General features: G+C 37.4%; 2 protein-coding genes across 2 annotated transcripts; one reads left to right on the top strand and one right to left on the bottom strand.

Annotated features, from left to right (window-relative positions):
* The first annotated feature begins 481 nt into the window (after positions 1-481).
* LOC123316287 lies at positions 482-3667 on the top strand. Its single transcript, XM_044902278.1, has 3 exons — positions 482-2707; positions 3019-3340; positions 3431-3667. The coding sequence occupies exons 1-3, from the start codon at positions 772-774 to the stop codon at positions 3471-3473; spliced, it is 2301 nt and encodes a 766-aa protein (XP_044758213.1). The 5' UTR covers positions 482-771; the 3' UTR covers positions 3474-3667.
* Positions 3668-4221: 554 nt separating this feature from the next.
* Positions 4222-16824, bottom strand: LOC123316755. The gene is made up of 12 exons (XM_044902970.1): positions 16662-16824; positions 16350-16568; positions 16034-16197; positions 14168-14499; positions 13444-13900; positions 11507-11939; positions 11006-11073; positions 9999-10224; positions 9668-9831; positions 7518-7858; positions 7063-7459; positions 4222-4817 (listed from the first exon to the last, which is right to left on the bottom strand). Exons 1-12 carry the CDS (start codon positions 16724-16726, stop codon positions 4372-4374), a joined length of 3312 nt encoding a protein of 1103 aa, XP_044758905.1. The 5' UTR covers positions 16727-16824; the 3' UTR covers positions 4222-4371.
* Positions 16825-16837: the final 13 nt, after the last annotated feature.

Here is a 16837-nt window from a genome sequence, read left to right as displayed (position 1 = left end):
AATGAGAAGTGAGAAACTTTTCACAAACGTTGAATACGAAACTATTTAATAACCTGTCACTCCACCTAGATGAAACGTTTTTAACATATACGAACAATTCAACATATCACATCCTCAACATCCAATCGTCAAAGACTCAGTGTTGATGTTTGTTGATAGTTGTCAATATGTCTCTAAACGAAATTCCTCATGCAAAATAGGGCAGATTGAATTCTGGAAACGCTAGCTGACGAGAAATAGCCTCAAGACGCCGATGTGCGAGAAGTCTTCTAACTAAGCTGTTTTAAACGAACTCTTCGCCATTTTGTAGTGGTTGGAGGTTGAAGTTATCGTATCATTTACATAAATGGTATTTTTCCAGACATACTATATTCTAAATCTATGTCGTGATAAGCGAAGTTAACATTTACTCGAAAATAAGAGGCCTATCGTTTTCTTTTGTTTAAAACATTCAACATTTCAAAATCTTCCCATTTTCTCGACTCGCCCAACAATTTTTGAGGGTAGTCTAAACGCCAACGTAAAACACGACCCAAGTTTCATTGATACCCTTAAATTGAATTATGCGTTCCACACTGCCATCTCGAAATCGAATTGCAAGCAATCATATCCGCTCAAGTGCGAAATTGGCCTGTTGAACAACGAATATATAAGACAGAATATCCAGCGGCATCTCCAGACAGCCTCGTTGTCCACAGCGAACACGTTCTTAAACCGACGAACCATACAAGCCATCTCCAACAAGGGAACAAATTTTCATTTTACTCCACCATGTATCCGACAGTGACAGTGAAAGGTTTTTCTGGATTGATAGTGGTATTTTTAGTTGTTTCTGAAGTGAAGAGTTTCATTTTCCAAGACGACGGAGGTACAGATTTCTGTGCCAGAGGAGTTGATTTGCAGGAAGCATCTTGCAACGCCTTACCAAAAACTGAGTTGGCAGCTATTCGGCAGAAGGCTTTGCTCAAAGAAGGCAGAACATTTCAGAATGAACGTTCCAGAGAAGTTCGACAAACACGAATGAATGCTGAAAGATTCAGAAGCAGTTTGGGAAGAGTACGTTCTGATGAAGCTGAAAGGCTCTTCAGAAGAGTTGGGAATAGTAAACATATCGATAATAGAGCTGAAGGATCATTCAATCGACGAACAATAAGATCAGCTGATAGAAAACGTTCATATGAAACTGAAAGGATTATCAGAAGAGAAGAGGGAAGTGGACGCCTCGATAATAGAGCTATAAGATCATTCAATAGAGAAACAATGAGATCAGATGGGAGACGGGATCATCGAGTTAGTGCCAGAACATCTGATATAAGAGTTCGAAGGGTTTATGTTCAAGCTGAGAGATCTGATCAAAAACGAGCAGTAAGAGATATACGAGATGGAAGATCAGTTGGTAGTCAAGGTGAGATGTTCGAAAGAAATTTTGCTGAAAGTAATGGTTATTCTATAAACGGCAACATTCGTTTGAGTATTCAAAGAAAAAGGGATTTAGATACAAGAAACGAAAGAATACCTACAGTTAACAGTGTGAGAATATCTTCAGGTCATATAAGGCAAGGAAAAAGGTTTTCTAGAGGCACCCCATCTCAAAGAGAAAATACTTTGGATACCAGATCTGAGAATTTATCAGCTTCTCGAAGGTATACGGAAAATCATGAAAGAATTTCTAATAAAAGATTATCTAATGCTGGTAGAGAGATCCTAGGAGATACTGCAAGGAACCAAGAATCTACTCGTCGTCTTTTCGATTACGACAAGAATATTGGAAGAATCCGATCTGCTGTGGTGAATATGGATAGAAGGAATTATGCCAAATCAGAACCCGAGTCTCGAGTTAGCAGTATTGCCGCCAGGGGAAATTCGAATGAGAAGAACTTGCGAAGAATTGTTCAAGAACCACGAACTACTGAAGGATCGAGAAGGGAAGGCTACAGCATCCGCAGAATCTATTCATCTTCCAGATCAGGTTATGTTGAGAAAATTCCTCAAAGTTCAAGGCAGGAGCGTCTGAGAAACGTTGAATCAACACCCGAGGAGAGAAGAACAAGAGATTCATCCAGGTCTGAAGTGAATCGAAGGAGTTCCGAAAGGTTACGCGAGTTTGGGAATGATAGAAGGCAACGACAGAACTTTGAGCTCAGGAAAAGGGAAACCAATACTGAATATAGGTATAGGGTAGATTCAACACCATCGAAGACAACTATTATTGCACGAAGATCGCGTTCGATCTCCTCTAGGACTAGGAGAGATGTAGAAGAACGTAGAACAACAAAATCTGCCTCTACCTGGAAAAGAGAAATGGAAGAATCCCAGAGAAATGAAGTTGGTGGTACCAGAATCTCAACAAGTCCTTATAAATCGAGGGAAACTTTGATTAGAGACTTGAAAACCATTTCTCAAGAATCATTTAATTTCAGAAGGATGAATATTTTCTCTGAAAGAGATACGGAAAACGATGAAGCTAGACATAGGTTGAACCGGATTAACTATCGCAGAAATGGAGTATTTGAGGTTAGGAGGTATCCCGGTAGAACCTTCGATTCAAGGACATTGGAATCGTTTAAAAACTTGGAATCTCTCAACAGAATCTCAAGAGAACCACGATCCCAAAGGATGTGGAGTAGCGCAAAGAAACAAACTGAGGAAAAACTAAGAATTGTAACTAGAACTACGAGAAGAGATAACAGGAGTTTGAGAAAAACGAGTAAGCATTTGTAAATTCCACATCTATGAAATGGATTTAAGATAGAGAGTTAACTTCAATGACAGCTCTCGCTATCTCATAATATTCAGTTTTCATTTTGTTTGGCTTCAACTTTGCTGTATCATAGAGATGAGCTCTGTTACTTGTAACCTCATCCATTCTTTGGTTGAAGTTTTCTTTTGCTTGATTGTATAGGAATTGAATATAGTTCAAAGAAAGTTTTCAAGTGATTTCATTAGTATTGAGCTTATCGTAATGCTAATCAAAACGTAAATTTCTTGGTTCATATTTAAGTGCAATAAACTTTTCAGACAACTTCGAAGAAATCAGGCGTTTTAGGATGCAGCAATCTGTAGTTGAAAATCTCCGAAGATCAGATTCTAGAAAAACCCCTCTAAGGAATCTCAAAGTTGTAGCTTCAAGAGATCTATTCAAGGTTGATGGATATACCACGAGTGTTCCAGATACTCAAATGAAAAGACGTATGGCTAGTGACCTTTTTGTTTCAATCCCATCTGGGGAATCCCTTGGCGATAAGGCATTTGGTGATTGGCAAGGCCCTTTCCAACTAACATTAGCGAGCATCTTGGTTGGACAGTTGTTACTCTTCAGTGGCGACAATGGCAAAAAAAGGTGAATAGTTAGTTGAATCTCGAATTCTTCTCACGAAATATTTGAAAGTTTTTCTCTACATTCAATGTTTTTTCTACTTTTATCATACAGGTGTTTACTTGGAAGTTGGATGAGCAAAGTACAAATTTTCTAAACTCTTCTGCAAATGAAGGAATAGGCTACTGGAATTGACCCGGCATCTTTATAGGATTGATAATCAACTGGAACCTATATTATATCATTGTAGATAGTAGGTAATGACGTAATAGTCTGACATGCAAATGAGTTTGTTGTTATAGTTAACAGTTAATGTTATCAAAGAGCGAATAAAGATTAGTTATTGATGAATGTTGATTTTCTTATGTAATACTTCGTTTGTGTTATTGGTATGACATGTTGGTAGAACAATTTTATTCTGAAGACATTTTATATTCTGCTCAGAAACATTTTCTTCTCGAATAAATATACTTAGAGCCGATGCGGTTAGCGAAGAAGATAAAAAAAACTCAAAAAAAGAGGCATTTTTTCGAGATGCATATGAGGGGTTCAAAGCTGAAGTGAACCAAGTCCATTCAGCCTAGTTTTGAGATGAATGGCTTAGAAGTTGTTTATCACTCATTAATTCAAAAGTGACTTCTTTAGATTTTAAAAGGTTAGAATGGAAGCATATGCTTACATAAGAAAAATAATAAATGAAGAAGTCACTTTTAAATTAATGGGTGATAAACAACTTCTAAGCCATTCATCTCAAAATTAGGCCGAATGGACTTGGTTCACTTCAGTTCTGAACCCCTCATATCGAAAACTGCCTCAGAGGTGAAAAAAACTAGTAGCCAGCAATGGAGAATGAGCTGTTCATTCTTTGCATTTTTGACCATAAATTCGTATTGATGAAACAGATATATGTTTAATGGTTTATTCAATAAGAACTTTGGTTTTTCATCACGTGATATGATTATTCCGTCAAGGAAATATAGTTATATCAGTTATGAAACCTTCAGTGACACATTCTCAGGTTAAAATAAACATAAAACCTTCTTCTATCACGGGCTTCATTCTTCGGCGTAGTGCCTCTTCTCGAGGCCAAACTGGAAGCCTTTAGCGCTCGCCAGGCTAAAACTGTGCGACAGAGGAACGAAAGGAATCTCGCTTTTCTTAAGTGGAACAATCCTGAATCTCCTCAAGAGTTCGTAGAATAACACTTTTATCTCCATCTGGGCGAATCTAGCCCCCAGACAGCTTCTTGGGCCCATGCCGAAGGGAATATATGTTCCTTTGTAGATATTACGCTTGTTTTCCTTGGAGAACCTTTCGGGGTCGAAGACTTCTGGATTTTCCCAAAGATTTGGGTCGCGGTGAATGCACCAGACTGGTATCCAGATAAGGGTGTGCCTTTCGATCTCGACAGGACGTTCCCATGGCATCAACGCTTCGATCGTGTATGGACGAACGCACATCCTGTCCATGTTCAACAGCGGGGGCCATTTCCTGAGTGTTTCTGCAAGATGAAAATTGAATTGGTGGAATATCTTCATGAATACATGAGGGCAAGAGACAGAATTAAATATGGTGGCATGTCTTCGATGCAGTATCTAATTTCAACCTTTGATGAGTTGACATAAAAGTCCACTCAGTTTTGACTGAGTGGACCCTTTGTGGTCATAGCAGTTAAACTGTAATATTGTGACAGTCAATTGACATGAGGTTCCATCCAATATATTTTGATTGCGAGCATTTCTACCTGAAAGAGAATATCCAGTGCAAGTCTCTTTCGTTGTTTTGATGGTATTCTTTTTGAGAGCTGGGATTGTAGGTTCCCTTTCCCAGTCCTTTTTTTCTACTATGGTAGTGAAGGTTTTCTCGATGTTAGTTTTTCTTATCATCTCGTCACTGGAAAGGTTTGTTGATGGGATATATTCGATCAGAGATGATCAAGATCTCTGATTGTTAATTCTCTTATGGCCCGTACCTTCCCTGGGTAGTCTTACAGTCTTAGAATGGCCTCATGGGCTGATCTACCTATCACAAGATGCAGAGGAGTGAGATCTTGAACGCCCTTGTTGGGCTTGTTCTCATACAGTGATACAAACACAGGCTTTTACCTTTGTATTCTGTATAGGTCTCTCATCGTATTGTTCTGACTTGCCTTAGCATACCAAACCATTGCCCTATAAGTTATTTTCGTTCCCACAATCATTACATCTCCACATGCTCCACAGAAGCTATCTAGTTATCTAGTATTATTCTCAGATTTTTAACTTCAGATTTCCACTCCATGAAGTCTCCATTTAGAGAGAGGAATTTGATAGCTGGGAGTTCCTTTTTCAGGTAAATGGGGCTACTGTGGTTGAGTTTGGCATTAAAATTAAAAGTACCTACTAGATTCCTCATGTTTAAAGAAGAGTATGCCAAAATTCTGTTCATACTCCTCTACGTTCACCAAAAGCCTCACATGACTTGTGGTCATGTGGTATATGTCAGTCACATTCTGATCTTGATTGAAACAACTAAATTCTTCAGCTGAATGCTGTTTTGTACTGTGGCCCTATATTTCATTTAGAATGTATATCGAAAGACTACCTTATTTCTTAATGAGGTTTTGAAATGACGCGGACTATCATGTTCAGACCACACCAAGATGTGGAGTAAAAATCATGAATATCAACCCTTTTATTCACAGGCTCATTACTTAATCATATAGAGACGAGTTTTTGTTTATTTTACGCTCCACCATAATACATCTTCGATTTTTCTTGGTCTCTAAAACTATACAGGGTGTATTTGAAGGTGAGGCTGTTTTTCAACAGGTAAGACTGGTCAAAATGGAACGTTTGACCAAAAATCACCTATACAAAACTTACAAAATGAAAAAGTTGAAAAAAAAATTAAAAATTATTACTGAAATAGATCCTCATACGACCCTAGACCGTTTGTTAGCTGAATTATCGCAAAGCAATGGGAAAAAACTTAACTCCTGTTTCGACCATGTGGTTTCGTTTAGGATATTGGCTCGTTCGATATTTAGGTAATGAAAATGGAAACTCAGGATTGCCGAATTGTTCTCATTATTTTTTATACTTACATGATTTTAAGAAATGGCTCATTTCGATACCAACTGACAGAAGAGACTTAGGACACAAAAGTGTAAAAAATAGAACAATACTTCAAAATCTCACCGATAAAATTTGTCTAAATTATTCACGAATTTTTCCAAACTGGGTATCACAATCTTCTTCTTCAAACATTCCAACAATCGTCGTAAAAATGGGATGAAATGGGGAAACATCATAGCACTTTTTTAACATAACTAACATAAGCACATTCAAGAAATTTCCTCGAATTTCTTCATTTTTTTTCACCCTAAATTGCACGATAAAACAATTGTAGTTCTCTCAAAAGTGATCTGATGCATCTAATCCGATGAACTTGGTACTGAACCATTCATTGTCCAGCCATATGTTTATGTTTTGTTTCGTTTTTGCGATGCCGGAGTCACCTTCCACAGACCCTTACTTGAAAATCAATGAAATTTTGTCGAATTTCTAGGTGTTGTGTCTTAGCCATCTTGGATATTTTAAATAGACAATTTTTGATAAACGACTTATTTCGATGTCGTTTATCATCAAAAAAGCCTCACCTTTGAAAACACCCTTTATATTTCAGAGGAATAGTGGAACGTAAAAACAAACTTCACAAAAAATATCTGAATGCATGGCTGTTCAGATTCAGAAGGGTGAACTTACCAGATACTACCATATCCAAATAAGGCATCCTCTGGAGACCATCGTAGGTTAAGAGACCAAACTCCTCCTTGTAGGCATCTATCTCCTCAATGAGTTTGGTCTGGATCTTTTCGTTGGTGGCTAACTCGTACGCCATGAAACACATAGCGTTAGACGCAGTTTCGAATCCGCCCAAGAAAAATACGAGTGCTTGAGACGTTATATCATCGTGGTCGAGTTTGAGTTTTCTACGAATTGTGGATTCATCATCCTCAGGATCTGGCTCGTGCGCTCGCATGAGAAGCTGAAGCATGTCCGGTCTCTCGATCTTTGATTCTTGCCGATATTCGATGGCCTTCTTGATGGCATCCCTGAAGAAATCACTGACCTCATCGTCGAAGATATTCGCTCCCAAAATCTGCGAAAAGAATTGGTGAAATACTACAAGAACTAAAGTATTGTAAGGAAACACCTACACGTCCAAATATTGGAAATATTAAAGTCATCTGCAACTTGAAATTTTTCCAGTAGTTGGTGCTCCTCATCGCCTTGTTCACTGTCACGTAAAATTCATTTTCGGGATCGTTCAAAGAATCTATGTTTAGACCGAAGGCAACTGTGGCTATGACGTCTGTGGTGAACCTGGTGAACAGGTCTTTGAGCTCCACCTCGATTAAGTCTTCCTCTATGGCGTTCAGAAACCCGCAGAATTTTTCCGAATATTTTTCGACCAGACCAAATATTGTCCTCATTTTGTTGCCGGTGAAAGACGGGCTGAGTGTGTCGCGCATTTCTCTCCATTCTTCCCCTGAAAATGCTAATGAGCAATAACTATAATTGAGCCTATTTTATTACAATTTTTTCAACTTTTTCACTTTTTCTGGAGGAAATAATCCATACTAGGTGAAGAAACCTTTTTCTAGAGAGTAGGGGGAAATGAAAGAACAAAATGAAGAAAAAGTCGTGTCTCTACTGTTACTAATAGTTAATAGAAATAATTTTTTTTTTCATTCTACAGAAGGTAGAATTCAGATGACACCCCATATCGTCTATTTCTACGATATTGCAACAGAAAATGCTCTAAACTAGTGGTGGAAATGAATATACGAGGATGTATCGATATCTAGTTAGCCTAGACCAGTTCCATGCATAAAAAATATTGCGTTACCATAGCAACGAACAATTACAATTAGAAGTGTCAGTGTGAAGTTTGAGGTCAAAATAGTAAACCAGAGGTACGCAATAAATTAAAAGAAAGAAGATGTCCACCGAAATTGTGAAAATCGAAAAGTTGGAGTATCGAGCCATCATCAAGTACCTGTATTTAAATGAGTTAAGAGGTAAGCAAATTTACGAAGATATATGATTAATTCACTTGGTGATCAATGTCCTTCGTATGCGACCGTGAAAAAGAGGCAAATTTTCCTTTGAAGGTAATGACCGATCGGGAAGGCCAGTTTCTGTGTCAGTCCCCGAAAATATCAATGCAGTTCATGACATGATTTTATCAGAATTGGGCTAAAACGGATATCTGAAGCACTGAATATTTCATACGAACGCGTTCATCATATAGTTCACGTCAATTTGGACATGAAAAAAATTGCAGCAAGATGGATCCCCAAATGTTCGAATGTTGACCAAAAGCGTGCAAGGGTAGAAGCATCGCGTTCGATCTGTGCTCGATTTGAAAACGATGTAGACTTCTTAAACCGAATTGTTATTATGGATGAGACTTGGGTACATTTCTACGATCCGGAAACAAAGCAACAATCGATGGAATGGCGACACTCTGGTTCTCCAAGACCTAAGAAGTTTCGTGTCCAAAAATCTGCTGGAAAAGTTCTTGCTTCAGTTTTTTGGGATTGCCATGGAGTAATCATGATTGATTTTTTGGATAAGGGTAGAACAATATCCGGAGATTAATAATCGACATTACTGACCACTCTTCGGGAAAAAAGTGTTTTGTTTTTGCAGGACAACGCCTCTGCACACAAATATCATGTTGCCATGCAAAATTTCCTGATTTAGGGTTTGAATTACTCGAACACCCCCCTTATTCACCAGATTTGGCTCCATCCGACTATTATCTCTTGTCTCAACTGGAAAAAAGTTTAAAAGGTCGTAAATTTTCTTCTAATGAGGAGGTTATAAAAGCTGTGGAGGTCTGGTTTGCAGAGCAAGAAGAAACATTTTTTTCGAAAGGTCTAGAGACGTTACAGGTTCGCTGTAATAAATGTATCCAATTAAGAGGAGAATATGTTGAGTAATAGAATATTTTGACATTTTGAAATTTTGTTTGGCTTAGAATTTTTCAATATATCCTCGTAATTATAAGATTACCCTGTGAAATCGCCCAGTATTTGAATTTATCATATTATGAATTATATATAAAAAATAAATAATAAAATTAGAACGGCCCAAAAAATCTTGGGCAAAGGTGAATCATATAAGGTGCAAATTGTTGAATCAGTAACAATGTCGCAAAGTACAATTTCAAACTCATCTAGGCTTTCTTCAGCGTCTGGAATTGTCATAAAAAATTGTGAAAAGTGTTCTTTTAATTTTCCTTCATCAAATCTTTGGAAATATATGAACTGCTCGATTTTATAGCTCAATAGCGACTTACCTTGAAGAGCGAATAAATTCTTGTTCCATAATTCATCTGCAGATTTCGGTAAGAAAGATATGCGATCATGAAAGAAATGCTGGTCCCTTATACAAATCCTTTTAATCAGTTCAGGACATCTGATCATCAAGCCTGGTCTTAAGTACTGATAAAACCCCACATACCTGCCAAATTATCGATAATATGATTGAAAAATTAATCTAGTGACAAAACAACCGTAAGATAGGCACTTTAAACTTCTTATTTCACACAAATCTTATTATTCCTCATTCATATCTTCGAGAAATCGAAGCTACTTAAAAGTTCTATGTTAAGAAAGTTAATGGATTACCTTTTAAAACCTTTACTATTGTAAAGGGAAGTTAATACTTCATGATAGGGGCTGAGTCGAAAGAAATGACGAAAATTATCTCCGAATATTGGAAATGGCAATCTTTGTCTCACATTCCTTCTTGTCCAGTAACTATAATGCCAAATATAAAGTACAAAACCGGACAAAAGGACTGAAACTGTCACAACTGTTGAATCCATGTCTTTCCAATAGTAGTACACAAAATCTGAAAATTATTCTTATCAATTTGAATAGCTTCAAACGAGATGTGATATCTCTGAGTTATTTATACCTCGGTTAACATGGAATGAAAAATTAAAAAAATAATTTCGATGATATAAATATCAACAGTGGAAAATAATAAATATTTCTGCACAAAATCCTCTTGAACACAAGAAAAAACAAATCATTTTGTTACTCACCAAACAAACAACAAATGAAGATTCACAATCAATGAACAATTTCACAGAGTCCTGCGTTCATTCAGTAAAAAGACGAAATAGTTATATCGAATAAAATAAAATTGAACATCTGAATTGTTCAAAGACATAAAAGACACTGTTCTTCCCCAAGATGCGGAAGAAAAATTTATAGGCAATTTTTTTCGTCTCCAACATATTGAATGCATCGCCATATGCAATAGTTACATAGATTCCTCCTAATTCTGTTTACAATGATAGGTACAAGGTCGGAGTTATTATAGGAGTGTAGAAATAGATGCAACTGCCCTGAACAAGGATATCAGAGTTCGCTAGATCCTAGAAAAGTTGAAGGATGAATTTGAGGGGATTGAACTCTAGAAGCATCATATTGGATCAAATGATTATTTCTTGTTGACGAAGTTTCAAACTTTTTCGAGATATAAATTTCATCCTAATATCCTCTAATGCATTATTTTCGCCAGGACGTTTATGTACATAGGAATAGATTTGAGGTCATCAGTAGAGTGTCGCCATTCGATCAAAAATAAAATGGCCGCAATGTATACTCAGAAATTCGAGAGGTGCCATAGATCAATGTCATGGTGCATTGTACTGTAATGTTGATGTCATTAACATTCAACTGCAGAATAGCACTAGGTTCAAGGATTTTTTTGATGAAATCATAGGTGTGTAGTTAAAATGCAATTTAACAGAACAATTTGAGAGACAACCAATAATTTGAACGTTAAAAATTATTCACTTCTATCTATGATAATTCTCGATAGGTGAATATACTCATTAAACTCACAATATGAAAGGTGGTTTTATGGGTGTGATAAACCTGAAAACTGACTTAATACCTTTAGTAGATTGAGCATCGACTTATGATGCAGTAGGTAATGAATTTGTAGTTGCTGGGTATGTCGAAAAACTAATTCGAAAAACACTTTATTATATCCATATATTCACATGAATCACCTAATTTTCAATAATATAAATCGATAATCATTGGTTCATATACGTCATTTTCCATATCTGAATTCAAATAATCTTTTCATATTGTCATTCAACAAAACAAAGTTTCACATGAATCTCTTCTTGAGCCCCAACCAGATACCATCTTTGGGGGACAGATTGAAAGTATTATGATCCAGAACTACGTGTTGGGGTGTGTTTTTGACCGGAACCACCTCGAAGATCGTCAAAATTTCGCTCACGATTATTTTGATCTGCATTATGGTGAATTTAGAAGCTAGGCAACCTCTTGGACCAGAACCGAAGGGTATGAAGGTGTGATGGAGTATGGTGTTTTGAGTTTGTGGTATGAACCTATCAGGATCGAAAACCTCTGGGTTCCACCAGTACTTTGGATCTCGGTGAATCGCCCATATGGGTATCCAAACGTTGTCTCCGACAGAAAGGTGGACGTTTTTTTCGTTAGGTGACTGCTTCGTGAAGGTGAAGGATCTGTTGCAGCGTCTCTCAGTGAAGTAAATAGGGGGCCACTTCCTCAAAGTTTCTGTAAAATACAATTTTCAATCGGTTAAAATCTTCACCGAGATTTTCGAATGAATATTCCATGAGAGTGTAGCTAACAAATGTTATGTCACAGATACATCACAAGAAAAGCTTAGATACATCGCTGCGACATAACAGATCTTAAGTTTGCATTGTTGAAAGCTATTTTGAAAGAGCATCAAGGATACATATTTGTAAATTAAGGATATACAGGGATGTATTGATATCTGGTTAGCGTAGACCAGTTCCATGCATAAAAAAAATATTGCGTTACCATAGCAACGAACAATAACTCATTAGAAGAGTCAGTGTGAAGTTTGAGGTCAAAAAAGTAAACCAGAGTTACGCAATAAATTAAAAGAAAGATGTCCACCGAAATTGTGAAAATCGAAAAATTGGAGTATCATCAAGTTCCTGTATTTAAAAAAGTTAAGAGGTAAGCAGATTTACGAAGATATGCTTAATACCCTTGGTGATCAATGTCCTTCGTATGCGACCGTGAAAAATTGGACTGCAAGCTTCAAAAGAGGTAAATTTAGTCAGTCAGTCCCCGAAAATATCGATGAAGTTCATGACATGATTTTATCAGACCGTCGAATTGGGCTAAAACGGATATCTGAAGCACTGGATATTTTATACGAACGCGTTCATCGTATAGTTCACGTTAATTTGGACATGAAAAAAATTGCTGCAAAATGGATCCCCAAATGTTTGACTGTTGACCAAAAGCGTGCAAGGGTAGAAGCATCGCGTTCGATCTGTGCACGATTTGAAAACGATGTAGACTTCCTAAGCCGAATTGTTACTTTGGATGAGACTTAGGTACATTTCTACGATCCAGAAATAAAGCAACAATCGATGGAATGGCGACACTCTGGTTCTCCAAGACCTAAGAAGTTTCGTGTCCAAAAATCTGCTTCAGTTTTTTGAGATTGCTTTGATTGATATTTTGGATAAGGGTAGAACAATAACCGGAGATTACTATTCGACATAACTGACCACTCTACATGAAAAAATTGAAGAGAAAAGACGGGGAAAGCTATGGAAAGGTGTTTTGTTTTTGCAGGACAACGCCCCTGCACACAAATCTTATGTTGCCATGCAAAAAATTCGTGATTTAGGGTTTGAATTACTAGAAAACCCCCCTTATTCACCAGATTTGGCTCCATCCGACTATTATCTCTCTCCTCAACTGAAAAAAAGGTTAAAAGTTCGTAAATTTTCTTCCAACGTAGAGGTTATAAAAGCTGTGGAGGTCTGGTATTAGATATGTGGTAAAATAACGAATGCGAAAGTTTCTTGTTGAATCCTCCTAGGTATTTAAGTGACTATCTGGGCGGGTTGATTTGTGGAAAGGCTAGATATTGCTAATTAAAATGATCAAAAACATTTGCTGAGGGAAAATAAGTGAACTAAAAAACAAATAGCAACAAGGGTTCGTTGTTTTCCAAAGAGTCGAGACTCTTGAACTGAGTTTCACCAAATTTCATTTTTCACGATCTTACCTGATATCACCATGCTGAGGTAGGGCAGCATGAACAAGTCATTGAAAGGAAGCACTCTGTGCTTGGCCCTCAAGTTATCCAAATCCTTAATCAGTCTTTTCTGGATGGAAGGATTTTTGGCCAGTTCATAAAACAAGAAGCACAAGACGGTTGAGATGATGTCGTACCCGAAATAGAAGAATGTCATAGCTGTGGCAACTATAGTTTCCTCAGTTAGATCGATACCAGCTTCTAACATGTCTCGTTCGATCAATTCCTTGGAGATGTCAGCTCCAGGATCGTGTTTCATTATAGTCCTCATGGCGTAACTGTCATTCTCTTTAGTCCTTATATTCGTAAGGAGGGAGATCAAATCTGGCCTTTCAATACCGAACTCTTCTCTGTGGCGGATTATTTTATCTGTTATCTGGCTGAAGAATACGCTCAGATCTTCACTGAAGATACGCGCTTTCAGCAACTAAAATATAAGACGAGACTTTAGTGTGGCATAGGAAGGTTTGTCAATTTTTTATCAGCCAGCACTATCACTCGCTTTGAGAGGCTAATAAATTTATATCAACAATCTGTATAATTCGCTTCGAGAGGATAGAGCATAGTTATTAGCCATCGACGTGGCTATAGGAACTAGCTAGGAACGGCCAATAGAAAATTGTACCTACTAACCACTCAATGTTACTGACTGAATAATTTTCGAGTCCCAAAATGATTGTGGTTTAGTGCTCACCTTCCCAGTGCAGGGAAACGTCTGAACCAGCAGTACTTTGATCAGATTCCAGGTCCCGTAATTTTCACTGGCGTCCCTCAGCTTGGAGTAAAACATGCTGCTGACATTTTTGAACGACTTATTCTGCAGGTCGTAAACTGTTCGAGCCACAACTTCAGTGGCGCATTCCGCGAACAGTTCTTTGAAATTGGCCTCTAAAGTACTACTCTGGATGGGCACCAGTGAGTTGGTTAAGTCGTAGGCGTAGGATCTAGTCACCTCGTATAAATTCCGCATTCGTCCGTCGAGGAAGAAGGGGGTTAAGTGGGAACGAGCCCTAAGCCATCTTTGACCTGAGGAAAAATGAGAAAATCAGTTGAAAAATGAAAGGAACATGCAAAGTTCATGAAATATTGATGAGTACACTTGCTGAAGAAAACCTGGCAGATATATATGAGATAGTTCTGTGATCAACTGTCAACTAGAAGAAACTTCCCTTTCGTTTCTGTGAACCAATGAGCTTGCTTTATATGGCTGACGAAAGTGATTTATCTCAGCGAGGGATATTTCAAATGGATTCCAACTTTGAAATTTTTTCCATGTCAATATCTTAGAACATAAATATGTACATGGAATGGACATTGATGTGCTATGAATGTATTTGTTGTGGTACAAACATTCGATGCTCCTCTGTCTAGCGCGACAGTAAGGCAGTGGCGTAAAACAAATAAATTTATATAGCTCCTAGCATTTTGTACGGAAAATTGACGTGACAATGATTTCAGATTCAACTATCTCAATAGGGAATACTCCATCTGACGAAAATGATGTATTTTTAATGAAATATCTTTGAAAAGTCACATTTTAAAACAACCATTTCAACCGTTTCTCAAAAAAATTATTTTAAGCACTTGAAAATTAAAAATAAATATGGGTATTCAAAATTTAAAGCGTTTTATTTCGATTGCACAAGTTTGCAACATCGACTGATGTTGCAAACTTGACTGATGCAGACTCTGCTTAGAGGAAGACGAAACAATTGAGCATATCCTCTGTGACTGCCCGGCGGCAGACAGGGTCAGACTCGGAGTTTTCGGCTCTCCGAAGATGATCCTAGAGGAACTCAAGAATCACTCCCCCTCCGACATCATCTCCTTTTTGGGTAGGATGGGACTAGAGGGAGAGATTTAGCTCTTTGAGCATGCTTGTGTGCTACAATAGACCGTTGGTCGCGGTGGCAGGTTTGGGTTAGTCCGTCCAACACACCCAGCAATCAGTAATCAGTAATCAGTAACATCGACTGAAATATGCCTTGATAATAAAGGACAACAAATACATTATCTTGATGAGATAGATGGCTGTCTATGAAGTCTGCGACGAACGAGGAAGGTAGTAAAATTTTATGGGATTTTTATGGCCGGTTGCAGTTGAAGCTCGCCAGTAAGTACTGTAAATCAACAGCTGTTATTTTGTAAACAAGCTGATAGGACATTGTTCTTCTCATTGTCTAGTAGGCGCTGTTGCCAAATCGTAAACTCGAAACCAAGCGATTTAAATTTTAAAACCTCATATTTGAAAAATGATTTCGAATAGTTTCCGCGGTGCATTTGAAAAAATCATGAATGAAACTCATAATTATTCAGTTTAAACTTGCATATGCAGTGATAACCCAAATTGAGGAGAGTGATTGGCGACACTAAGCAACTGTCTCACTCCAGTGTTTGGACAACAACAAATGTTTATTTTCCATTCCTTGTATCTATGTTCCAAGCTCGATATCCTGCTGATATATTCTATTTCTGCCCATGACCAGAAAAAAGGCAATTATGAAACAATTTCAAGCATTATATGAGATAGATTGTAGGCTTTGCAGGCTAAAAATATTACCTTTGAGGGCAAAAATTGTCTTGTTCCATAGAGGATCACAGCCTCGTGGTACTAGGTTTGTGTGATCCTGGAAAAAAAGGTTACTTTTCGCGCATACAAATTTAATCAGATCTGGATCCTTCAACATTAGTATTGGCTTATGGAACTGATAAAAACCCACATATCTGCAAAAGGTTATGAAAATGTTGAATTCATAAATTGATCGTCCAAAATATGAAATTAAATGCATTCCATAATCTTTTCTTGCGATAAAATGTCTTGCGAAAAGTTTTTGTTTAACACTTCGGAAAAAATGGACACATAAGTGTACGTTTACCTTGTACCAGAAAACCTATTGTAAATATCCATCAACATATCACCGAATGGTCTTTTTTCGATGATTTTTCTACTCATATCATCCCTGAAAGGCCACGTACATTTCTGTTTCACCCCTCTTCTAGTCCAGTAAGTGAAACGAAGGTGGACCAAAATGGAAAAAAATATCAAAGAAGAAAGAAATAAAATCAAAGTCAGGTGTGGAAGGAGCTCCTTCACCCTGAAAATCATACAAATTTTGAGAAGGAGATAATAATAATAAAGAGTGTATAAAATACACCACAAACAGACGAAAACACAAAATTACACTCACAGTATGTGAGCGACTTGGCATATTTGGATCATTATAAAAGCTAAAAAAACGGTCAGTCCCCCCATTACATCACGAAACAAATATCAACAAAACACACGAACATATATCCAAATTGTGGTTCTTTGAATTTGTTTCGAACTACACTGATGAGAATCGAACACGGACTAAGATTGAGT

The sequence above is a fragment of the Coccinella septempunctata genome, chromosome 7 (assembly GCF_907165205.1).
Source record: "Coccinella septempunctata chromosome 7, icCocSept1.1, whole genome shotgun sequence".
Lineage (NCBI taxonomy): Eukaryota > Metazoa > Arthropoda > Insecta > Coleoptera > Coccinellidae > Coccinella > Coccinella septempunctata.
Note: the sequence above shows the minus strand (reverse complement) of the source record. Positions and strands in the feature narration are given on the sequence as shown.

Coding starts and splice junctions, on each gene's coding strand:
- LOC123316755 (XM_044902970.1), bottom strand. CDS start 16,726: ATGGGGGGACTGACCGTTTTTTTAGCTTTTATAATGATCCAAATATGC. Junction 13,901..14,167: donor CGTTTCCCTGCACTGGGAAG/GTGAGCACTAAA, acceptor CTTATATTTTAG/TTGCTGAAAGCGCGTATCTT. Junction 7,859..9,667: donor GAATTTATTCGCTCTTCAAG/GTAAGTCGCTAT, acceptor ATTGCTCATTAG/CATTTTCAGGGGAAGAATGG.
- LOC123316287 (XM_044902278.1), top strand. CDS start 772: ATGTATCCGACAGTGACAGTGAAAGGTTTTTCTGGATTGATAGTGGTA. Junction 2,708..3,018: donor CAGGAGTTTGAGAAAAACGA/GTAAGCATTTGT, acceptor TAAACTTTTCAG/ACAACTTCGAAGAAATCAGG. Junction 3,341..3,430: donor GGCGACAATGGCAAAAAAAG/GTGAATAGTTAG, acceptor TTTATCATACAG/GTGTTTACTTGGAAGTTGGA.